At 43.4% G+C, this 26375-nt stretch overlaps 1 protein-coding gene across 2 annotated transcripts in view; it reads left to right on the top strand.

Moving 5' to 3' along the window:
* The window catches only part of sema4f (sema domain, immunoglobulin domain (Ig), transmembrane domain (TM) and short cytoplasmic domain, (semaphorin) 4F), a 38759-nt gene that overhangs the window by 6558 nt on the left and 5826 nt on the right, over positions 1 to 26375 (top strand). Inside the window, exons 2-13 of one of the 2 annotated variants that reach the window (XM_054800793.1) lie at positions 22048 to 22193; positions 22283 to 22342; positions 22851 to 22952; positions 23031 to 23142; positions 23226 to 23345; positions 23427 to 23581; positions 23656 to 23837; positions 24254 to 24383; positions 24469 to 24682; positions 25442 to 25551; positions 25626 to 25777; positions 25887 to 25942. In XM_054800793.1, the coding sequence (XP_054656768.1) occupies positions 22048 to 22193; positions 22283 to 22342; positions 22851 to 22952; positions 23031 to 23142; positions 23226 to 23345; positions 23427 to 23581; positions 23656 to 23837; positions 24254 to 24383; positions 24469 to 24682; positions 25442 to 25551; positions 25626 to 25777; positions 25887 to 25942 (1539 nt within the window). The remainder of the gene's footprint in view (positions 1 to 22047; positions 22194 to 22282; positions 22343 to 22850; positions 22953 to 23030; positions 23143 to 23225; positions 23346 to 23426; positions 23582 to 23655; positions 23838 to 24253; positions 24384 to 24468; positions 24683 to 25441; positions 25552 to 25625; positions 25778 to 25886; positions 25943 to 26375) is intronic. The other variant, XR_008573859.1, reaches the window with a different exon arrangement.

Below are 26375 nucleotides of genomic sequence, written 5' to 3' on the forward strand. Positions count from 1 at the left end.
CTCGCCGGCCGTCTTCTTCTTTGTTTGTGTTCGGGGCTATTTCTTGCAGTCGGTGAAATGGACATCGGAACTAGCAATGTAAATAAAAACTTTTAAACGATGGCGGGAGAATCTGAATGTTAGTCCCAGTTCCAATCGATGCTCGAGACTCTATGCCCAACCCTAGTCGTACGCCACATGTGCACCCCACATACGTAATTAGTGCGGCCAACGCAAGTTCAGATATTTCGTACGTCCTTGCTTGTCGAATTCCTACTCCTTCATGGTCACCACAACTGCGTTCTCCACAAACAAACAAAAATGCAGCAATTTGGGGAATGCTAAAAATGGCATGGCTAAAAAACTATACATCAGGTTGTGACCTAGCCTTAACATGACGACCGACACTTCTTCCTAACTCTCCGCCTCCAGCGAGCCTCCCCAGCCAGGCTGAATTGACCCCACTGTCTTGGCCAGCGAGGCGCGCTGGCTATCATTCATCAGCTCACAGGAGAAGCAATCGCATTAACTGACTGACCTTTTTCTCTTGACTTGTGGAGTGAGCGACCATGCCATGTTTGTCACTTGATGGATTATGTTGTCTTTCTAGTAATTTGTATTTTAAAGAAGAAACCTGCTAACTGTACTTTCGGGACCTCCCATGAAGAGCGGCATAAACATCATTGGAAGTTTCTTCAAAGCAGAACAAGACAATGAGAAGTCTCAGGGCATTAAATCGATCACAACTGGACTGTTCAGGTTGTTTTTGAAGTCGTTTTCGTTTTGCCCCCCCCCCCCCCCAGATAGAAGATAGAAGACTAGATAGAAGACTTAACTAGTCTTTGAGCATGAAAGACCAGATAGAAGATAGAAGACTTATCTAGTCTTTGAACATGAACTGATTAAGCCTGCTCGGGACAGCCTGAATAGTCCAGTTGTGATCAATTCAATGCCCTGAGAATAAATACAATGACCTGCATGAATGAGAATATTCACATGCACAGTGAAGAGTATAATAATAATAATGGTGATAATCACAATATAAAAACTGTGTGCTTTCTTTACAACAAAGCACATGGTCATAAACATATGTAAAAAAAAAAAAAAATATCCTAGAGAATTGCGATCTCATTTCTAAGCAAGAAAATTGTGATTCATATTTTTTGCACAATGGTGCAGCCTTACTGTGTTTATAGTCAAGTGGAGCTTAGCGGACTCTTTATTCAAACATGAGTCGCTCTAGTCACGAACATTTATTGTTTCACGCGCTTCAGTGCCAATATTTTCACTTGGCTAGAGGCAAACTATGTGTTTGTGTGGGCGTGGATGGTGGTTTCTTATGGAAAAAAGGGGAATTAAGTCCCACTGAGAGACACAGGCCTTTCAGCGCTTCTGTTCTACTACATGCAGGAGATAAAAACAGAAACTAGTAGACTCTGTCATGGGAGGGCTGCTGTTGTTTCTTAGTAGTCACAAGAGGATTTGATGCTGTCGTCAGGTGTTTTGTCCAGTTATGCTGTGCTAAATCCTCAGCGTGACATGCTTTCACACTGGAGGTTCAGGCTGGAGAGTGCTGGTGACAACACATGTGGACTTACAGTGGATTATGTGTTTGTGCTGCCGCTGTATTGTAAATAAAAAGGAAGGCTTATATGCCAGAACAAGGGAGAACTTTCTCATCCTTGCATCTTGTTCTCCATTTCACTGCCATTCTTGTCCCACTCTCCTCCCATTACTTTCCCATCATACTGTTGCTGAAAGAGGCTAGTGTGGTTGGGTGCTACCATGGGAAAGGAGTCCTCACTAGGGCTTTTGGCGTCTGTTTTAACTTGCTCTGATATGCTTGACTTTTCTCCTGTTTTTGTCTTTGTTTGGCTCAGAAACAGGCCAGTGTCTATTTACAAAAAGTGTGGAGAATATTTTTTTAAGTTTCATGTTGAAGCAATAGAGAGACATAATGGAGTTCTGAAGGGATGTCACCAGGCCTCTCACGATAATCACTAAATGGATTAATCAAACGACAAAAAAAAATAAGTTGATAATTTAACAAGATGTGCATGTATGCCTGTTTGTTTTTATCGTCTCTCTGTTCCACACAGGCTGGATGACAAGAGGGTTCACTCTGCATGTGTCTGTGCACATTGGTTCTATAGTGGAATGAACGGAGCGAGTGAGCCCTCCTCTCATGTCCCCCAGTACGTGGAGGCGGTGCTACTAGTGAGTGGATACACAGAAAGCGTGCTAGCAGTTACCAAGTTAGCAAGCAAACGCTAATATAACTGAAGGCACAAAAGCCACAGTTTCTAAGCCAAATGCCACAGCTCCAGTGTGGCGCGGTGCAGCACAGCGTTCAACACGACAGTCAGTGCTTAATGAGGGGCTTGATCGGAAAAGTAAATATAAAACGAAACAGGGCACTCACAGACAGTGTCGCTCGCTACACTGCAAAAGAAATGCAACCTCTCAATGTTGTTGAAAAGCCATTTCGAGAAATGTTAGAAATGTTTGCTAAAGAGTACGAATTGCCTGGGAGAACGTATACATGTACATGTCACAAACAGCAATTGCTGAACTGTATTATTGAGTCAAAGAAGACGTATTGAAGGACAGCTGGTGGTCATGAGCTCTGTCCTGGACGGTCCTTTGGACTCCGTGTAAGAAGTGGGGGAGAGAAGGATGTTGGCTAAGCTGACATCCATCATGGACAACACCTCTCACCCGCTACATGACACTGTTGTTTCCCTGGGCAGCTCCTTCAGCAGCAGACTGTTACACCCATGGTGTAAGAAGGAGAGGTTCCGCAGGTCCTTCATACCGACCGCTGTCAGGCTCTACAACACCTGAACCATTTTGTATTCACTATATCACTATGCATTCTTACTTGTGTATCTTGCTTGCTGCTGTAACAGGTGAATTTCCCTGCTGTGGGATTAATAAAGTACTACTATTATTTTCTCAGTTGCTTAATCTGAAGCTTGTTCGATTTAATCGATGAAATTGTAGCAGCTCTAATGGAGTTCACTATTTGGAAGCAACCAGAAGAGGGCACAAGTATTTCAGACCCACCTTGTTTGTTACCTAAACAGGTAGCAGACACAAATCGATACAGGATACATGAAAACATTACCTCGCTTCTTCATGCTTTTACCCATAATGCGCCCCCTGTGTAGCCCTGACATTAAGCCGCCCCTCAGGGAATTCCATTAGCGCTGTACACGCACATTGAGGTTGGAGCACTCCCCCACGTTGTTATTTGCCAAGGGTCAGCCCACACAGGCGCTCCTGTAAGCTCGCAGAGTGAAGGTCAGCCAGAGTCAGATGTCAAAAGGCCACACACACACACACACAGAATATAAAATATTGTAATATCGGTGGAATGACGACAAGGCAGGATGACTGTGCACCCCATCCGCTTATGTCAGCCTGTCCGAGGCTTGCATAAACATAAACGGGTTCCACTGTCACCCATCTTGTGTCGCTCGCTGCTGTTTCTCTGGAGTTTTAAAATGCTTTTAGAGTTTTGGAAGATAGCACCTCGAGCATTAATCATCAGCTCATTGGAATTCCTTCCAAGCTATCAGCTTGCTTTCCTTCCAGCCCTCCGTTGCATGGAAATCCTATCAGATAGAAGTAGAAAGCAATTATTATTCATAGAGAACAGTTTTGGGCATTTAGACACAGGCGGGTACACTTAAGCCGTGGAGTTTTCGAGCACTTTTTCAATTTAACTTTGAGTTAACGTGCAGCCTAGCCTTTTAGCTATTTTTTTTATCAAATCAAACCATCCTTACAAGAGCTATGATGGAATTAAAGGTGTAGTTGTCGTCATACCCTACAGGATAAGTTCTATAGCTGCGGCAAAGGCTGCACGATTCAAAAATCCAATTGAGACTTTTTTTTTTTTTTAGCTGATGGTTTTAAGTAGAGGGTGTCGACCGCCAGCGGGTAGAACCAGGGCAGCGCAGCCAATTTGCCCTGGCCGGCGAGGCTCGCTGTTGAATGGTGTGAACAGCGAGGAGGAAGTGATGGCCGTTGTGCCAACAACAACACTGCCTGAGTCCTTGATTACAATGGCAGTGTTTGTTTGTGATGTAGTGATGAAGTAAAGTTTAAAAAATCTGCATCATTTAGGAAATAGATTGCATGTTAGTGTGACTCGAGATTGCAAATGTTTTTTTCCCCGATTTGTTTGTGCATTTCTACTTGTGATCACTGTCTGGGACCATCATCAATCATGTTGCTACTGAAGGTGATGCGAAGGAGAATAGCGAATAACAAAGGGAAGTCATTTAATGATTGTCCAACACATTTGAATTACAGTTGTGCGGGGACATGAAATTAGTAATCAATTAGTTCATTATTAATACAAATGCAAGGCTGATCCATCTGCTTCAGGACTTAACCCAGCAGCATCCCAGATTTGGGGCAAGGTCAAAGGTCACGCTGAGGCAGCGACGGCATCCTCTCCACGTGTTGACCTTGCGGATGTTTCATGCATGAATGAGACAGACCTCAGCGAGTCGGGGCTCTTTGCTCAGACTGATTAGAAGATCCAAAATAAAAGTAATAATGAGCTGATCAATACTTCTGTCTGTGTGTGTGCGTGTCTGTGTATTATCTTGTATTAACATCTTTAATTGTGTCATTCTACTTAGTGTCTGCTCATACAATCAATAACTAGACATAATAGAGCACGAGGAGGATTTGTGCACATGTAATGTGTTGCCGTATTTGTGCATGGGTCCCACACGCACAGAAATGAGAGAGACTAAACTAAATAAAAGAGTAATTCAACAGTTTCCATGCGTTACGTACGTACTGTATATGCCAGCTCAGCAACTGTTGTGTTGCTTTTGCTATGTATCTTTACTACCTGGATTATAACGCAAATATACTTTCCCTTTTTCTCGCTCATCAGGTTGAGCCTGTTTGCGCTGACTGCCTTTGGCTCAACCAGTTTTTCATCGAAAGATGCAGCTCATTTACACCTCAGTGGCGCACCATATGGGAAAATGTGCACAGAGGCTCCTCTGAATGGAACTGATAACTGTGTCTGTCTAAAGTGTGCGTGTGCGTGTGGTGGTGGGGGTAGGGGTTAAAGGAAAGCCTTCATGACAGGAATAGGAAACAAAGGAAACTTCTCTCACAGATGAACGCATACACTTTCTATTGTGTCTAGGTGCTACTGTACTGTGCTGCTCCTAGAGATTTGTGTGTTAATACTACATTGTAGAAGTGGTCTTTGTGTGTGTGAACACTCATTAAATCTCACCCTCTGTGCACACACACTCTCATTCTCCCACCCCCTCTGTTCGCTTTATTGTGGTCGCTTTTAATTAGCGTGTAAGGTGGAAATTAGGTGCAGGGAGAGAAGGAAGGATGAGGGAAGACAAACATGGCTGCGGTGAAAGAGCACAGGAGGAGTGTAGCAACATCTTTCATGAGAAGGGGCTTTTTGAGAACTGACCCAAAATGGTGTGCTTTGACAAGTGGTGTGAATTCACACTGATGCTGCAGTTCAACAACGTTATGTGCACAAAAGTTGTAGGATCCATCAGGGCTCAAATGGTGAAAGAGCATTTTCACTCGTGGCTTGGTCACCACAGAGTCCAGACCTTAACCCCATTGAGAATCTTTGGAATGTGCTGGCGATTACATGTATTGTCTTGTATTTTCAGTACAGCTTCTCTTTTCTTGTTTGATATACGCTGCCTGGCCAAAACAAATGGCACGCTCTAATATTTCTTGGCCCACCTTCAGCTGTGATTACTCATTTGCTGTGGCATCATTTCAACAAGCTTCTGCAAACGTTTATGTCTGTCCAGAGATGTGTTAATTTCACGCCAAGACCCTGTTTTGATGATGGAAGATTTGGACCACTGGGCATAGTTCCTCCACTGTGCACTTTTTAATAATGAGTTGGACAGTTCTTTACCCGATTTTAGTGTTTTAAGCAATCTTAGATATTTTCTCATGCTTAATGCATTCCGATTATGTCACCTTTCCGAAACAGATTGACATCTTTTCCGCGACCACAAAATGTGTCTTTCCACAGTTGTTTCACAAATGAGAAACTGCTCTCGCTCAGTGAGAGGTTTTTTTTCCAGGCAGTGTATTTTTGTGTGCAATGGTAGACAACGGTGTACTGAATGAGACTCTGTACGGTAGCTGCCTCGCCTCTCACCCTGTCTGGGACACACACACACACACACACACACAGTGCTGTAAGGATACATTAATGGCAAACCACATTATCATAATTTAGGTGTCTGCTGAGGCTATGTGTGTGCATGTGTGTCTATCTGCGTACAGGGGGAATAGAGAGAGTCTCTAGAGTTGCACACAAACCATACACTTTCATCTTTTAGTTAAGGCAGGCGTCCCACACTGATGTGGAAATGATGTTGCAACAAAACACGACGACAGACTCAAAAGACACAAGGATGAACAAGTTAATGGTCGTAAGTAATGCATTGGGCTTTGGACAGCAGAGGTACCACGTCATCGGCCCGCTGGTGCCGTGACGTCAAAGAGCATCTCGAGCAATCTCATCAGTTTAAGTGCTCCTTATATAACCCCCCATCTGTCCTCCCTTGGCCAAAATGGAACTGAATTGAAATAGGATCCGGCAGTTCATGAGATTAAAATGCTGCTGCTCCCGATGACTCACAATGGACGTAATGCAGGAATATTAAGCGCAGTGTGTGTGGATTGCAAGCAGCATGGACGATACAAATAGGCCGTTAGACGGGAAGCCAGAAGAGGATGTCTTTGTATGATATTTTGATTCATAATGTAACTAAAACTCAGAAGAATACAGTGATCAAATGCAATAGCAATCTGCTAATGTGTGTGTTATTTGCAAGGCCTGGCTCCAGCGCTAACAGGGAGCTATAGGACTTAATGCATTACACTTAGAGGCAATGTGGATTTATCCCCCCTCCCCAAACATATGGGGTAGCTCACACTGTGTGTGCATATGTGTGCCAGTGTGTGGATTTAGGAGGTAATTTGGGGGCGTGGTATCTACTAATAGGCTTTAAGTCCGAAGCGTGGTGTGTGTTACATCCGGGCAGGGTGTGTGTGTTCATTGCATAGTATAACTGCCTGTTTTACCATGCATATGACAATAAAACTCTTGAATCTTGAATCTTGTGTACTGCCTAGGTGTGTTTAGAATCTGCACACATTACACACACTTTTTGAGCTTCTTTTTGTTTGACCAATGATTAACAGTATAAACGGCTTACTGACAGTGCAAGTGTGTGCACCTGGAGTGTACTGCTTTGTGTGTGGAAAAGTTTTGTCAGTCAGCAGTGACTTGTGCGCTGCATGTGGGTGCTGTCTCCTGCATGTGCACTGGAGCATACGGGCGATGTTTTGGGTATCCATCGGGCGGCTTTTCCCATGAGTCATTATGCACACAAACACACGAGACTTGCAGTACACACACAACTGAAGGTGAGGCGTGGGGCTGTGTCATTGGAGATGTGCTATGGTTCAGTTGTTGTCAACCTGACTGGTTTTGCATGTGGTGTAGGTTTGCATGTGCTCTTGCTTGAGGCATAGACGGACATAGACATACAGTAAATAAGACAATGGACGCTTGCATTTACGGTAATTATTAGTGTGATGAACCTCTACGTACAGTACAGTATGTGTTTTGTTTCTGCACAATATGCTATGAGGAGAGCACACACCGTAATGACACCTTTGTTTGCCCTGTGCCTTTGTGCTTTTACCTTATCTGTATGAGTCTGTGTATACAGTATGTGCATGTGTGTGTTGGCTGATGGCCTGTCATCAGATCAAGCCAGCCATTGTGAAGTGCTTGTTATCGACCTCGGTTAAACATTGCACACAAAGCAAAGGTTATGGACTAAAGTAGAGATGTATTTTCTCTCATGTTTTATCCTTTTAATGCCCACAATCACAACCAAATGTCTGTGTGTGCATGCATGTGTTGTTGCCACAGACATGGCTGACGCCGCAACCACTGGAATTCTTCCTGGTTTAGCGTTTGAACACTCGTCGTTTGCGCACGTGGTGCGCACAAGTGTGTTACGCACAAACACACACACACAAACGAGTTCTTCCTGGTGATTGTTTGGGTGGAGAAGCAGTTTTTATGTGTGGATTTAAAGCCCTGTTAGCCATAATGACAGCAGGGGGTAGAGGAGATTAAACATGGCTGTTTTCCTCTTGTTCACACAGTGGATGAGATGTTTGTTGTTCAATTCCAACTGATTAGGGGTGTCTTAGAATAGTCAACTATTTGACGATTCGGAGGAGTCTAATTCGATTATCAATCTCCCAGTCGAATCATTTGAAAATGTCACGTGATCAAGATAGTACGCTTTTGACTACATGGGGGGCGCCCATGGCTGCTGGTGAGCATACATTTTTACATAGAATGTATTTATTTTTGTTATAAATAGCCTATTTTGATACAAATTCAGCCTCATTGGTGTTATTAAAGAATTGAAAATGAACAGAAGACCTATACAAGATGACAGCGTGTGCACACAGCGGAGCCCGCAGTCTCTACCCGATTAGCAGTTTTGTAGTTATTATTTTGCTCACATCGGATCTGCTTGAACATCTTACACTCGACAAGAGCTGTTGGATATTTTATTTCGCCACGGCAATGTTTTTGTCACCGCAAGCGGCGTCTAAGATGTAAACAAATGTGAAGAAGGCGCGGAGGAATACATGCTAAGCTAACACCGCACACTCTCCTTACCAATGATAAATGAATAATATGGATGAGTTATGACTCCCCATCACCCACAGTACGAGACTTTTGGCCTGCAACCAAGACATGACTAAACAGCGGCGTACCGGACAATGCTATTGAGCTAGCCGACCGCCACACACTTGGGCTGACAGAACAGGGTCTGACACTGGCAAGACCAGAGGCAGATGCTTTTTGCGTCACTAACTACAGAAAATAAAAATAAAGGTACACCTACCATGTTTATTTGTTTATCTGAGTGTTTTAGCCTTTTTCTTTGAGGTGGAAAAAGTCGCAAATGAGATCTGTTTATTTGTAGGGATTATCCTTAGCAGTGCTCTTAAAAAAAAAGCAATATTCGACAATTAGTCGACTATTGACAAAATCTAATGAATAAGATTCGACTATAAAAATCCTTGGTCGAAGACAGCCCTGCAACTGATAATTGCATTACAATTGCAATTTATTACAAATTAAAACATAATTCAACGGTACATGAAGGCTGAAACGGGAAAGAGGAAAAGAGGCGTCGGTTTTTCTCAGGTAGTAAAAAACAACAAAACAAATCAAGCTAAGAGAGCCTTCACTCAGCAGCAACGTAATAAAACGAGGTTGGCTCAAGTCAAGACGAACTGCCATGTCTCATCGGCCCGAGAGCAGATGAAGAGGGAGGTCCATCGGTCCCTTTCTCAGCTTCTCCCTTTAGCTTTAATCAAGCAGACAGTTGGTCTGAGCGGTTCAAGGGGGGATTTCTCATCTGTGTGACAGGGGCTTATTTGACGAGAATGACCACCCCCGCTGGCTTGCGGAGTGGTTGAAGCTGAGGAGTGGCTGAGGGGAAAGTCACACTGCGGGGAGATGAGAGAGGCAGAAAAACCATGGCAAGAATATGTGGAGCTCAATATCATAACACCCTGTGTGTGTGTTTGTGTGCGTGTGTGCCTGTGTGTGTGTGTGTGTGTGTGTGAGAACAAACAAACATTGTGAATGTGGATTCTGTTGTGTGTTCCTGCTCGCCGGCCCTCCTCACACATGACTGACAGATCTGATTACGTAATGAAACAGCAGCTCTCAGGAGGGAGTGCCTCCTCAGGCAACAACACGGCCAAATGAGACTCATCCTTTCAATACTTTATGAAGGCGCGCTTCTTTTTGTTTCTACTGTGGTGACGTACAGGGCTGTGGCGGAGCTCCAGTGAGGTGGACTTAAATCACTCATGTCATATCTCACTCACGATGGCTATGGTGTAAGTCTGCATATTAATTTAATACCAAATTGAAGGGGAAAATGTAACAATCACAATAAAGCATTATCTGAAGTACAGAAATACATACAACCAACGATAAAGCCTAATTTTTGGAGGAAACCCCACTCACAGTGACAGGTTTTCGCCGCTGCGCCGTGTGGGAACTGGAACACCAATAGAAATTAAATCTTCAAGATGAAACCCTCTCAATGCACAAAATGTTCATCCACGGAACTTATTTGTTCATATGATGCACACAGAGCAATGAACAACTCATGCTCTGTCTTCTTTCTGTCAGAGTCAGTCAATCTGAGACAAGCTTTTGATGGTTTAAGTAGCTTTTCACATGCAGCGATCCAGACAACTACCTCACCCATGGTGCCAAACAAACACAAGTCAACAAATATGTGACACACAACTTAGGAGGGACGTTCACATACTCTTTATTAGTCAATGTTTTATCGTTCATAGTTCATTTTTCGGGTGTCTTATTCAGTAAAAAAAAAAAAAAACCCTAGAAAATTCAATTTTGTTATTTGATGTCTGATGTTTAATGTGCACCTATAGCAGATTGTATGACACTTTTTACAGACAAAATAAGAAAAATAATTCCACGTGGACTGTTATTTAATATATAGTCTGGCCCCCTGGCCAATTTTGCTCAATGCAGCCCACGAGTCAAAAGGTTTGCCCACCCCTGGTCTAAATAAACAGAAAGACAAAGAAAAACAGTAAGTGGATATTCTTATAACTCACTAGCGTAACTCTGATTAAGAAAGTACAGAAATCTCAGAAAATACAATTTACACTTAAAACAGTGCATTCAACTTAAAAAAATAACTTGATATCTTTGAATGCAACCCCCCATGGCTCATAATAACAGTGTTAAAGTGTGATTCAAATATTGTGCTACTATCAAAGAGACTGGTGTTTTAGATTTTCAGACATGTGTGGTATACTTCAGCATGATTACAATTTTCAGGTCATTTGGAGCTGTTAATACATAGAAATATATAATGGAATTTATCTTTTTGTTCATAAAATACAGTAAAAAAAAAGGGCATATCGTCACAACGTGGCATGGGGTTTTGTTGGCGATGACCTCAGGATGCAGAGACGGGACCCAGTGAAGGTAAAAATGTTTATTTCACGCAGCAGTAGAGCAGAAAAAAGGGAAGCTTGCCCAAAGGTACGTGTAACAGCATGCGAAACAGGCAACAGACGTACGACAAACAAACCAAACATTGCTCCAACCAAGGAGGACGCTACCAGCTGAACTAAATAAGCAGAACACAAATAAGCAGCAAGTGCAAGAAAACGAGAAAGTAAAGGCGGCAGAAAATTAGGTGGAACAAAACAGGAAGTATAACAAAATAGGGCATAGAAACCACAACTACGGCATATAAGGGGAAATAAACAGTCACGCAGGCTGACACACAAGGCGTGACACCATATAGAAGACGTTTTGGATCCGATCCGGCAAAAGCATGCTGCGCCTGTCACCTACACACATCAAACCATGATTTTTTCCTGCAGATAGTGCCATCAAACCACTTTCTATTTAAGTTACCATTAACAAATAATAATTTCCTATTTGATCAGACAAATTGCATCGTTGTGAATGTAGGATCGCGGGTAGGCTGGCCTCTACCGTACTGCAACTTGTTTGTGACACCCTATTGACCCCACCAGGCGACCCACTTTTAGTTCTACTTACAGCACATGCCCACACACACCAGTTGTGGGGCAGGTTGTGCAGGTGCATGTGGAAAAAAAATGAGTGGGCGGATTACACCTGGGGATACACTGTAAGCGTCTCCTCCAGGCAAGTTCATTTGTTTATATTCTTGGTAGTAAAGATGGCCGCAATAATGTAACGCTCTGCAAGGTCCTACAAGAACTATCACTTGTTTAAAACAATGTATTCAGTTGGCATGAGACATTTTCACCTTGCGCACTTCCTGCGCTGTTGTAAAGTTTCTTTTCTTTGGAAGCCAGGCAGAGTGAGTTACATGAGAATGCCAACTTTTCTTTGTCGGTCATATTCTTTAACAGCCCAGAATCAGGTTTCTAGAACACCTGTCATTTTGCTGTGTGATCTTTATATCGTTATACTTCCTCTTATTGGTTTTTCACAGCAAGCTTTTTGTTCTGCCTTTTTTATATTTTAGGAAGTACATGGTGGAACAAAAAAACCTAAACCCAGTTCTGTACTGGTTTTATTTCCTTTCCCGAGCAGTCAGCAGTCTTGTATGTGGTGTATTCCAACGCTATTGTTCAGTGGCCCACACAGAAACACAGAACGATCCAAAACCCAAACTCATACACCATGAAACAAATGCAGAGGGAAAATGCTGCACATTAAAAACGCTGCAAGATGAACAAATGTAAACGAAAAAGGCTGCAAATGGCAAAAATGGCACACACAAGCCCCACAAACAACTACATGAGAAATGCCGCAAGTACATGGAAGCCAGGCTACCAGGGAGCCAAACCTATGCTGATTTGTGTCGATACCGGTATCGATATTCAGTGCTATCAGAAGTGAAAAAGCTGTATGGGGACACCTCTACTCTTACACTGAGGAAGTGAGCCTTGTAATACCATTTTGCTCCTCAAGGGGAACAGAATGCAGTCAGAATTTTTAGAATACACTTTAAATATCCAGGAATAAACCACGACGGCATTCTGGCTCATTCTAACTCTACTGTAGTGTGACTAGGGTATAAAAAAACACAATGTTTCTATCCACTTTTCATTCCTCACTCAGGTAATGCGTGCATCTACTGGTCACATTACGTATTCAAATCCAACCAAAACTGAGGTTCCACCGTATTTGTCCACTGATCTGTTTTATGACAGTATTTTCGCCCAGAAACCGGATGGTTGGTTGTTCGATCCCCACTTCCTCCATCCCAGTCACTGCGCATTGGCAGCCACATTTCCGTCAACCTACCCCAAGGCAGCTGTGTCTACAGATTTAGTTTATCACCACTGGTGTGTGACTGAGCAGTGAATCAGTAATGGGTTCAATGTGAAGTGCTTTTGGTACCTTGAAAGGCACTATATAAAGCTAACCTATTATTATTTTTAACTAGAAAGTTAGCGGGAGTTTCCTTTAACGGCCCTATTTTTTAAAAAATATATATATATTATTTTTTTCAATAAAATAATGGCCCATATTTCCAAAATTGATGTCCCTTTACGTAAAATTTGAAGTCGTTATCATAGTTGTGTATCAAAGAGACTTACATCCCTACTTATTATAGATAAAAACACACTTCTATCTGTGATTAAGTGTGATTAATTATGAATTAACTATTGACAAAATCTGATTAATCGTGATTAAGTATTTTAATTGAGCCACAGCCCTATTTTTAACATTTTCTAGTAAAAAGCACTGAATACACGCATTTCCTGATCAAATACATTAGAAACCAGAAGTGTGGCAGTGGCTCGCCATACCCATTTTTTTTTTGTTCTGCAGAAAGATGTATTACACACCATGACTTTCTACAGCCTGTGTAATGCCTTCAATGTAAGGCATCGTTATTCTTGCGGATCAGACAATAAACTGATCAGACAATCCATAAGCTGAAACAGCGAAGCACTTTGCAGCACCTCCGGGGTCTTACACCTCAGACGTGTAAGTCAGTGCTTCACCAGCCATGAGCCTCAGAGCACGTCACCGTACTGTAATGTTGTATTAATGACGACACAACAGCGCAGTGGAGTTCACAACGCTCATGTTTAGAAACCCTGCACGAGTGCAGACAAGAGAGTGCAGGCACGGAGGTCTCCATTGTATTAGCCAGGAAGGAAAAGCCCCGCCTCTTTAGTTCCTCTCTCGTGGAGCAAGGTGATGATGACATCACAGAACAGCAGCCTGGATGCACGGGGTCGGGTATCGTGGGAAATGACCTTTTGGACCCCTCCAAATAAAAACACTCGTGCATGCATTGCACTAGAAGGAATACATTTCGTTCACTCTTGCTCTAAAATGTGCATGTGTGTTATGTAAGGAGAGTCACCTTCAAGTGCATTAAATGTTGGCACAATGTTCTAGATGGTGTCTGAGAAGTCAAGCATGTGTGAAGTATATTTAGCCTCATGGTTCAGGATTGCAGGACTGCGTGCGCTGTGTAGCCAATGAATAAATAAAAGCACACAATCATATTTGAGGACCCTTGTGTCTGTGTGCTGATCTATTGTTTGTGACACAATTTCACGGACACAGACACACACCCTGGTCTCTTGGCTCATGTTTTATTCGTGTGTTTAAGAGGTGTGGCTCTTAAGGCATTCAAGTGCACAGTAGAAGGCAAGGAAGGCTATGATTCACAGTCATGACGTAACACATGCACACACACACACACACACACACACACTCTCATGCAATATTTCTTGGCCTCTGACGTTACAGTGTTTGCGTCATGCTCTCTCGAGGGATTCTTGAAACAGATTGGATATGAAGTTTGAGGGTTTTTTCTGCTCGGCTCCTTGTTGGAGGATGGTGGGTTGTGCGGGGGGTGCCGGGGCGTTGGGAGTTGGACGTGTGTATTCAGGGGGTGGGGAGTTGGTCTGGTTTTCATGCAGAGGTCTTGGTGCGCTTTGGCTTTGTCCTGGGATTTCGCCTCAGGGCCTGATGTCCCTAGCTTTTTGTGAATCATGTATATTGAATGCAGGAAGTGAACAAATTCATTGGCGATGGCTGTGATATGGAAAGGGGGTAGAATTCAGTAAGCTCTGCTTCTTCCTACTCCTTTTCAGACATGTTGTACCGTAAATATAAAATGTACCAAAAACGCACAAACACCAAAGAACGAATACAATAGGCAAATGCATCTAATTAAAAATGCTGCCATCACAATAATGCTGCAAGATAAAACACAAATGTAAAAGAAACGGGCTGCAAATGGCAAGAACTAAACATGAAAAATGCTGCAAGTTCATGAACAAAACAGAAGGTTGCCAGGCTACCAGGTGAGGCAGAACTATGCTATACTAATATTAGCTAACTAAATCCATTGCTTTATATTATTATTGTAAAATGTTACGGCTAAGTGTTTAACAAAAACATGAAAAAAAATGTACCTTTTCATTACGCCTCTTCAAAAGTCAGTCAACTTTGTTTTGGGCATCCCGCTCATGTCTTTCAAGATGAAGTCTTACTCCACTTGTAGGCTGGCAGTCGTCTGTTTTGTTCCATCAACTTGCAATGTTTCTCTCATGTAGTCTTTTTTGGAGGGTTTGTGTATGTTTTGGGTATTTGCAGCATTTTCTTTTGCATTTGTTGTTGATCTTGCATCCTTCCATCCTGATTTTTAATTTTCCCCATTGCATTTGTTTAATGGTGTTTTTGGTTTTGGATAACTTCTGTGTTTGGACGTTGCTGCCCATTTGCCCGTATTGACCAGTGTGAGTAGCTCATTGAAAACGATGATGTTAGCCACCAAACAAATTCTATTTGGAGCAGCGTCAAAACAAACTGCCATCCAGCTGACCTTGAAGAGGCGGCCAATCAGAGTGACAGACGATAGTAGAGACGGAACGACAAAGAGAGGAAGGAAGGAAGAGGTGGTACAAGCACAAAACAACTTCATCTGTGTTGTAGTGCTGCACTGTTGTGGAATCTCTGCATGCTTTGGTTCGACTGAGCAGCGGCGGCACCATGCTGCTGATTCACATGTGAAAGCTTCAGCTGGCACAGGGTGAGGGGTCACGGGTCCAAGAGGGTGTCATGTCATCAAAGTATACATGCATTGTCACTTGGACTTACATGTTGAAAGTTTGAAGGGAAGTCAGTGGGGAAGATGTGCAGTGACTTTTATGTCAATTAGGACAGGCATTCGGGTTAAAAGCATTCAGACGCATCCCTCCCCTCTGGGACAATCAGTTGACGGTGGTCAAAGTTGTCCACTTTAATCATCTGTCAATTTAACTCAGTCACACACCGTCCACTTTGTTCTGCTGTCAGGAGCAGGCACAGGCCAGGCGTGGTTTACACAGCAGGTTGGGCACTGGCATGGAGTCCAGATGTGCTACTTTTTACGGTAGCTGACATAATTATTGCAAGGAACTTTGGGCTGGCGTGATGAGGGGTTCGAGCTGCGGTGTGGTGTACAATGTGTGCAACATGTGTGCATGAACCACTGCTCAAAAAAGTCAGAACAGGGCTGACAAACAGAAAAAATGTTGATTCACATTAACATGCAATCTAATTTCGAAAAAAAACCCATCCATCTATTTTCTATGCCGCTCATCTTCACTAGGGTCGTGGGGGCACGCTGGAGCTCATCCCAGCTGACTTCGGGTGAGAGGCGGGGTACACCCTGGACTGGTCGCCAGCCAATCACAGGGCACATATAGACAAACAACCATTCACACTCACATTCATACCTATGGACAATTTAGAGTCGCCAATTAACCTAACATGAATGTTTTTGGAATGTGGGAGGAAACCGGAGTACCCGGAGAAAACCCACGCAAGCACGGGAGAACATGCAAACCCCAAGCGGAGATTCGAACCCAGCTCTTCCCGATCTCCTGACTGTGTGTCCAACATGCTAACCACTCACCCCACCGTGCGGCCCCTATATGACGACAGTTAGAAAAAAATATTTTGTAACTAACTGCATCACAAACAAGTGCCACCATTCGAGGACTCAAACTGTACTGCACAGCCAGACGCTGTAGGAATGCCCTGATCCACATTTTTTGGCGTCCGATTAGATCCGATTTTATTGATAGTGAGAGTGTTATGACCTCTTTGTCTGAGGTGGAAAAATTGCACATGAGATCTCTTCATTTGAGGGAATCGCCATTTGCTCTGATCTTGCAAAAAACACACACACAAAAAAACAGTCGACTATGGACGGAATCTAACGAATCAGATTGAACTATGAAAATCCTTAGTTGGAGACAGCCCTACCTTACAGCTAGGCCCCACACTTCAATTTATTTTCTCTTGGTCTGTCTCCAACTAGCAGGCAAATGCCACTGCCCCCTGTAGCCCAAACCCTGAATCACAGCTCAGAAGCATACACACGTGGCTACAAATATCATATGAAAACAGAAAAATAAAAATAAAAATGTGCACAAATGGAGGAAAGTGATGCCAACAAACAAAAATCCTACTGTGTTATTATAAATTTGTGGTTTTACAGCAATAAAGGATGCCATCTTAAAGATGTTCTAACCGTAGTACTGTATGTGTCCTGTTAGCTTGTTTATGAGCACCAATGGTGCAAAAATTATTTGGTTAAATTATGATTATTAAGTTAATATTGTCTTTGTTATGCAACAGTGTGGCTGGCTGGCTGCATTAGGGCTATACAATCATTCAATCAATCATAAGATTGTTTGGATTCTCATTCACAGTGAAACGTGGTCACGCGTGAGCACTCATTATGTACATACACCTCCCTCGTGAGGGATGCTGCAGGTTTCTGCGCACGCACGCACACACACACACACACACTTTCACATGCCAATTCTGACAGGCACGGGTGAATTTAGGGCAAGCCTGATTAGTAGTGCTACTGCTTATCAGCGCGAGCCAGCCGCCTGCTGCCCCGGAGAGGGTGCGAGTAGGTTGGTGGAGGTGGGAGAACTGGGCAAGCGGGAAAATGACGTGGGAGGTTAGAATGTGGGATGTGATTTTTTTATTTTATTTTTTTTAAAGGTGTTTACTATGATGTGAATGAAAACATTCTAAGAGTAGCAATAATGAAAACTAATAGTTGATAAAGTGAACAATCGCTTGTTGGTTTTACTTCATGTTTGTCTTCCTACATGCGCTAAATCAGGGGAGGGCAAACTACAGCCCAAGGGGCACATGCGGCCCGCCAAGCGTTTGAATCTGGCCCGCCATTTGCTCCCAAAGTAATTCATTTAAACTTTTAACATATAAACTGGCAACATGACTTGCAAGTAGGAAGGGTCAATCTGAGACAACCTTTTAATTGTTTAAGTCGCTTTTCACATGCAAAGAACCACAAGTCAACAAATGTGACACACAACTTAACCTATCCACTGCACTGCCTGGGAAGTAAAAAATGAATTGTCGATGTTTTATCCTTCATAGTTCATATTGTATATCACACATCCTTTATTCATGTCCATTCCAGGTGTAGCATTCAGTAAAAAAAAAACAACTGTAAAATTCAATTTCATAATTTGATGTGGTCTGATGTTTAAAAAGGGGACACAAGCACATGTAGCAGATTGTATGACACTCTTACAGATAAAATAAGACAAATAATTCCGGGCGGACTGTTAGAATTATAAGCCTAAAATAGTGTGTGCATGTAAAATAGTGTGTGCATGTATAGTCCGACTCCCCGGCTAATTTTGTTAACTCAATGCAGACCCAAAAAGGTTGCCCACCCCTGCTCTAAATACTGTGTGTGTGTGTGTGTGTGTGCATGTTAGGAGAGAGGACAACTGTGTGGTCATTTTGTGCATTTGATGTCTTCACCTACATGTCCATGTGCAATGTAGAAAGGCTACTGAGTGCACAGGTGTCTTTTATTATACAGCACAGGTGTCCAAAGTGCGGCCCGCACACTTCTTGGCTCATATATTATTAGAAAACAAAGCTAAGATGTGAATGTTGTGTTCAGATAGCTTAGCATATTTTGATCTACACTGGATTGGTTGTAGCATCTTTAATGTAGAAAATGTATCAAAATGCCTCCCTGCTTTGCGGCCCTCGCTGGACAAAGACTGGATGGCCCTGTTGTGCGGTATACTTACGTATTAATGTGGCCTTTGCAGCCTTTTTTTTTGCTATGTTATCACCGGCTTTTAATGAAAATGCGCATGCTTGCATCTGTAAATGAGGCGTAGTGAAACTGAAATCTTTGTCCAGACATTTATTTAGTTGCACCTAGCTGGATAGTGGTGCATCAACACAGCTGCTCCCATGTTTTGTCACTGATCTTTTTCACACCACAGCTGCAGAGCAACACACCTCTCGTCTTTATGCAAGCTTGCATAATGCTGTGGAGCTGTTATGCCTCCATGATAAATGTTTTGACAACACATCTACAGAGGGATATTTTGTCTACGCTACAGATGCGGGCTGACCCATTCGTTTTTCACTGTGGTCGTCTTTAACGACAGGATGTGTGTAGACGGCCGCCCTCTGTCATCAGGTGTTCATGTTGATGGTAAATGATACACTCACTAAGCTGCCATATCCTGTTGCTTCAGAACAACGGAGAGGATGTGGGGAATACTGCTATGAATGTATGTGGGGGTGTCACAGCTGTGTCCTGTCACCTTAGGGCTCAGTGTGTGTGCGTGCGTGCTCTGCTGCGTTGGCTCTTCTCTTCTCTCTATCAGTTTTGATTGACAGATGAAGCACAGTGAGGAGGGGCGTGGGTCGGGGTATAATTTGTCAGTTCCTGGTTGGTCCAATCCCACAGGAGGGAGAGGAGAGCACGCAGGTTGAGTCCCCTCCAGAGCGAAAGGCAGTTAATTCAAGTCTTAATGGACAGCCTCCCTCCTCCAACACAATAACACCACCTTCCATTCTTTGCTTCATTTAATGTTTTAGGTTATATGTACTGATTTACAGTATATCATACATCCCTACGGGGAACAGAGGTTCACCTGACACACACTCACGTACACTCCCTGCCCCGTCATGTTTAATGTATAATAAATGATGAATGATTCATGCCAAGGAAGAGCTTTTTTTTTTTTTTTTTAATGTTAGGACCAGTTTTATTTTTTTCCCCTTTAGATTCTCTGGCTCAACCTCCTGTTTGTACACCAAAAGTGTAAATGTTAAAAGTTTATCTGTGTGCAAAATAGCAGATGGTGTCGCTCTAGGAATGATGCGTGTACACAAGGAGGGCAGGTTGAGAACCAGAACATCCCAGAAGACCTTGCCTTTGGACTCTGTCACCAACACTCATGTCGTCTCTCTGAACTATTGTGTGTCTGAAGCCACATTTGACATTTACGAAAACATGGATGACACTGAATTGTCTTTTAATATTTGTTGTCATTGCCCAATTTGTATAACTCAATACACAATATATGCAATATTGCTGTCTACATCAGGGGTCACCAACGTTTTTTCTTGCCAGAGCTACTTTTAGAAAATGAAAACGGCCACGAGCTACTCATTTTTGTAGAAATGATTTTCATACCTTATTTCAACCCAAACAGATCAAATATGCTTGTTTTACCAAAACATTCACAAAATGCTGGTATCCACAACTCACATTTTATGTTTCAGAATACTTTTCTTTCTAGTGTTCTCACATTATTAACTGAAAACCTGAATGAAAAGCAGGCTGGCGGGCACCTCATGTGGTCGTGGGGGCTACCTGGTGCCCGAGGGCACCACGTTGGTGACCCCTGGTCTACATGTTTGTGTACGTGTGTGTGTGTGTGTGTGTCTGTGCGCCTTTGTTGTGTCGCGTCAGCAGCCTGCACAGGCTTGTTACAGGACGCTAGGCTCCATGTGCGGGCAAATCACAGCGCTAGTGGCTTTTTAAGTGCCAGGAGGCTTTTAGCTGAACAGATGGCTTCTTGGTGAATGAAGAATGACATTCATGCGAAATGGAAACAGACACACAGCGACTGTGTGTGTGTGTGTGTGTGTGTGTGTGTGTGTGTGTTGTGTTGGGTCGTTTTTCAAACTTGGACAGAGTGATAGACATCAATGAAAATAACCGACTAATAAGCAAATATAAATGGAGGGAAACATAAAACCAACATTTTCACTTAGAACTGTACGCACTTTTGTTTCCAGCGGTTTAGATATGAATGGTTTTGTGTTGAGTTATTTTGAGGGAATAGTAAATTGACACTGTTGTACAAGATGTACAACAGTTTCATTTCTTCAGTGTTGTCCCATGAAAAGATATCAAATATTTTCAGAAATGTGAGGAATCTACTCACTTTTGTGAGACACTGTATATTAGGGATGTCCGATATTGGCTTTTTTTTTGCCAATAACCGATATGCCGATATTGTCCAACTTTCAAGTTTTGATTCCAATATCAACTGATACTGTCTATCTATCTTCTGTTTCCGAGTCATGAGGTTGTTGTAGCCTATGGCTGTAGCCACTTAGCTATTGCTAAAGAATTGTTGCTTGTTGTTGAGTTGAGTGGAGAGTAAACTGATTGGTGCCACCTGCCTCGACTCCTATGTTGTTGTGAATCTCATCTCCACATTTGGTGACCCTCGACCTGGGTAAAAATGTCGACTGATAACAGTGACAACGACACCGTGCCGGCCCCGCTACAAGCTAACGAGTTAGATAACGTTGGTGGCCTCTGTGCTGGCACACCCACACCCGTGGTTTCAACATATCTGGCCCAGTTCCAGCTGCCAGGAATAACACATGATGTGAAGAAGTATTTCCACGTATTGGCGCCGCAGGATGCCTCGATGACGGCAAGTACGGGAGCCCATAGGTTTACAGTATATACAGCAGTTTTTTATTATCGGTTTTCACGATCAAGAAAAACCTGATACCGATATCAACCAATATTACATTTGTATGCCAATATCGGGGCGATACTATCAGACATATATATATATATATATATATATGATTAAGTGTACTACTGTGTATTGTGTTGCAGACTGAGCAAATATATTGAAAAGTGATTGCAGTCATTCATATTAATTTCTTTCTTTTATCTACAATTAACACATGATATATTCATCAGAATTCATCCTGCTGATGGGTTAAGCTGTGGCTCAGTGACTTCCTGTCCTTTGGTGTGTGTGTGTTTGTGTGTGTGTTTGTGTTGAGTTAACAAGGAGTGCTCAGGAAATGAGAAAATCTGTCAAATGTAAGCATTTTAGGGCTTTAAAAGAGGCAGTGGAATCCCTGGCACACATCAGCAAACTTGGTCAGATGCTGCCTGCATGTGCGCACACACACACGCACACACACACACACACACACACACACACACACACACACTAGATGACATACAATGTGCTATTTGAATGTATCTTGCATTATTCATCTTGTATTAGCGCTGTATTCCTCCTTGGTTTTAATAAGTGGTATGTCTCATGACAATGGAACTTCCTTGTCTTTCTCCACAGACACTATCATAGGTCCAGAGGTGTTCAGGGCTGTGGCCAACTTCAGCACGTTCCTCTTGGATCCTACGTCTGGCGTGCTTTTCCTGGGTGCCAGAGACACCATAGTGGCAGTAGACACCAAGAAGCTGACTGAGACACCACGCACGGTGAGACCACTGGACAGAGTGGTGATTGCTGTGATTGCCGGTGTAGGACAATGTCCTCAACCTCCAGTGTCTAATGTCCTTTGTTTCAGGTGGTTTGGGACGTACCGCAGGAGGGCAGGAACATATGTATGATGAAAGGAAAGACAGAGGTAAGAGATTGAGTGTGTTTGCTGAGAAGACACTGGTAAGAAGCTTGAGTCATTTGAGTCATTCAAAGAGTGAGAGGAAGTCACTCTGGAGCAGTTTGTGGCCCAAAAACCACAATCGTAAACTGAAAGATACTAGAGGGGAATTACCTGCAGGTGCCGTCTAATCGAGCTGCAACTTTGTGCATGTGCTTAACTGAAACCCTTATTTGGTCTGCTCACAAAAGCGCAAGCGTGAATGCAAACCAGACGGCACAAAAGTGACTACCATGGATGCTTTTTTTGTTTTTTAATTTTTGTTCCGAGTAACATAACCTTTCTCGTTATAATTAAAATGACAAGACAGGATAGAAAGGTTCCATTCCCTCCAGCCCATACTATATTATCAATTAATCTCATTAGTGGGACCAAGGTTAATTTGGATCAGCTAATCCTAAAATGATCAATCACTGTTAGCAGACAGACTGTTTAGCTCCCTGTGTTTTTCATGGCTCTTTGTCTTTCCCTGCAGGAGGACTGCCGCAACTACATCCTCCTATTGGAGTTCCACTCAGACGGACAGCACATCTACGTGTGTGGCACTTATGCCTTTGACCCAAAGTGTGCCTTTCTGGTCAGTGTTTGGGATCGTATTTGTCACATGCAAACACAAAGCTGCAATTAGATTCTTTCCCTTGATGCCGTCCTGCAGGAGATTTCCTCCTTCACTATAAAAAAAGATGTGGATGGGCAAGTGATCATGGAGATGGGGAGGAAGAAGGTGCCCTTTGACCCCAGGAAGCCCTTCACAGCTGTTATGACAGGTGAGTTAGCATGCATGGTGAATGCATTTCTTTGTTTCCAGGTAGAATCAGCCGTCTTCATCCTTAATTTATTGCGTTCTAAGGTGGACTTCTGTACGCCGCCACCTCCATCAACTTCCGCAGCACAGAATTCGACATCACCCGGGCAACGGGGCCCGAGCAAAAGCAGATCCGAAGCGAACAAAAAGTGTACTGGCTTGACGGTGAGGTGTGCGCACAGTTAGACGTGCGTGCTTGCATAAATTATTGTACTAATGCAAGTCTAGTGTGGTCTTGGCGCATAGAACCCGATTTCGTGAGCTCAGCTGTTGTGGAGCTGTCGGCCGACAACAACGTGACGGGAGAGGACGACAGGATCTACTTCTTCTTCAATGAGGCAGCCATGGAGTACACATTCTATTCCAAAGTGAGAGTGCCCAGAGTGGCACGGGTGTGCAGGGTGAGGAGCCAACGTGTGATGGATTACTCACTGATTTGAAGACATTTCTGGATTAGCTTTTTTACTTCTTTCAGTCTGACGTGGGAGGGCTGAGGACGCTGCAGCAACACTGGACCACCTTCCTCAAAGCAGAGCTGGTGTGCGAGGACAAACTCAGACATCAACGCTACGACATCCTGCAGGACGTTTTCACCGTGCGACACTCGGCCCAAGAAGCCGGCAGCACACACTTTTATGGCCTTTTCACCACACAGTGGTAAGATGAACAAACCCGCCTTCTGCTCCAGCTAGGATAAGCATCATCCTCCCCTTTTCCATCAAATGTCCAGGAACATTTAATTCCTGGTAACTATAGTTCCAGTAACTAAAAGTTCCTGTGGCCCATTGTGTTTTGCATTTGCACACTTCAAAGTAGCCACCCAATCAGATATGTTCACTGTTCAGCACTGTAAAACCTGCATAAAGGCTTCAGAAACTTTAAAAACATTACATTTGAAGGTGGGCCTAATTTGGTTCCTCCAAAATGGCCAGGAACTTCAGTTCGACCCCAGTTCTCATGGTCCAAACGCACACGTTTCGATTCAAAATTAAAAATCAGATTAAATCAGATTAAAATTCCTGCGGTGGAATAGGGGCTATCGATTAAATTCTTTCTTCTTACCTGTGTCGTAGGGAGCCTGAGCAGTCAGCAGTGTGTGTTTTCAGTGTGGCCGACATCATCAGAGTAATGAACGGGCCATTTAAAAAGCGCATTGACAAAACAGACACACCCACACCTGTGGGCTCGCCGAGGCCTGGCCAGGTACTGAAACAATACACGTGCAATGTTTGTTTGAAAAGGCATGGTGTCTGTTTCAATGTCTCACCAGCTTCTCTTTCCTGAACAGTGCCTGAACAGCGCTCTTAAGGCCGAGGGCTTTGACTCATCCCTGAAAATCCCAGACAACCTGTTGGCATATGTGAGGAATCACCCCCTCATGCAGCAAAGTGTCAACGCGGCGCCCCTGCTGGTCAGGAAGGGAGTCAAGTACACCAAACTGGCTGTCACACTCATGGGCCACAGCGAGGGCCAAAGAGGAGCAATTATGCACCTTGGAACAGGTAAAAGATTTATTGCGTTCATCCATTTTAACACCTGTCCTCATTCGAGTCATTGGTGAGCTGGAGCCTATCCCTCTCCTCAAGAGAAGAGAGTAGCTACACCCTGGACTGATTGCCAGCCAGTCACAGGACACATATAGACAAACAACCATTCACACTCACATTCACGCCTATGGACAATTTAGAGTCTCCAAATAGTCTAACATGCATGTTTTGGAATGTGAGAGGAAGAACCTGGAGAAAACCCACGCACTCACAGGGAGATCATGCAAACTCCACACAGACATGCCCAGAGATTCCAACCATCGATCTCCTGACGCTGAAGCCAAATGCTAAACACTCAGTGATGCGTACTAAAAGATTTACTGCATAAAATAATACAAATGTTACACACAGATACATCCATCCATCCATTTGTTATACCACTTCTCCTCTTTAGGTTAGCGGGGGTATGCTGGAGCCTATCCAAGCTGACTTCGGGCGACAGGCGGGGTACACCCTGGACTGGTCGCCAGCCAATCGCAGGGCACATATAGACAAACAACCATTCACACTCACATTCATACCTATGGACAATTTAGAGTCGCCAATTAACCTAACATGTTTTTGGAATGTGGGAGAACATGCAACTCCACACAGAAATGCCCAAGGGAGAATCGAACCCAGGTCTTCCCGATCTCCAGACTGTGACTGTGTTGGCCAACATGCTAAACACTAGAAGCGTTTGATGTGTTGTTGATTTGTTTGCCATCTTTGCAGACTATGGTGAGCTCCACCAGGTGGCAGTAATGGGCGAGAATGCCACCTTACTGCGGGAAATTCCTTTATTTGACGCAACAGAGCCTGTCAACAATATTTTCCTGCACCAAGTAAGTACCATGGATTTTCTTACGTTGCATGTCGAGCTATTCTGTACAGCTGAGTGGTCTACTGTGTTTGTTAGGGTTGGGCTCTGGTGGGCAGCCCCCGGTCTCTTGCTCGCATACAATCTGAAGAGTGCACAGTCTATTTTAGCTGCAAATTGTGTGCCAGAGTCCGAGAACTGGGCTGTGAATGGGACCCAAGCAAGGGAACCTGCATGTCCTCGATGGTGCCGTAAGTACTGACATCAATGTTCGGCTGCCTCGTAAATTTAAATATCAACTACAGTGTGTGTGTGTGTGTGTGTGTGTGTGTGTGTGTGTGTGTGTGTGTGTGCGCTCAGGCCTGGTAGTGGCGATTTCATAGAAGACGCCTTGAGGAGATGTGATGCCCAGGAGGGTGAGTGTATCGGAATATATGTGGGTGAAAGTCTTGGGACACACCCCATTATTGTGTACAGGAATGTACGAGGGCAGAAGTCTTGGAACACTCCTCATAATTGGTTAATTGAGTCAAACAGGTGGCTGGTTAATTGAGCCAAACAGGTAGGGCCACACATCTTAGTTTCCCATGAATCTTAAAGGGTCACTGACATGATTTTTCAAATTTGCATAAATATTTTCTATATTGTTTGTAATTATGTTCTACGTTGTTCGTTTTTAAAAAAGCTAGTGTTAAATTTGTAAAAAAAATGACTTTTGGATGTGGTGGCCACCATTTCATTCTCAACTCCTTCAAAAAGGGGGGTTTCCCAAGTAACGTCGGCAAAGGCGCAGCTCTCAGCTAATGCCTTGTAAACAGGCACCTCGTCGACTTCGTTATATTTTTCGGT

This window comes from Dunckerocampus dactyliophorus, chromosome 15, assembly GCF_027744805.1.
Source record: "Dunckerocampus dactyliophorus isolate RoL2022-P2 chromosome 15, RoL_Ddac_1.1, whole genome shotgun sequence".
Lineage (NCBI taxonomy): Eukaryota > Metazoa > Chordata > Actinopteri > Syngnathiformes > Syngnathidae > Dunckerocampus > Dunckerocampus dactyliophorus.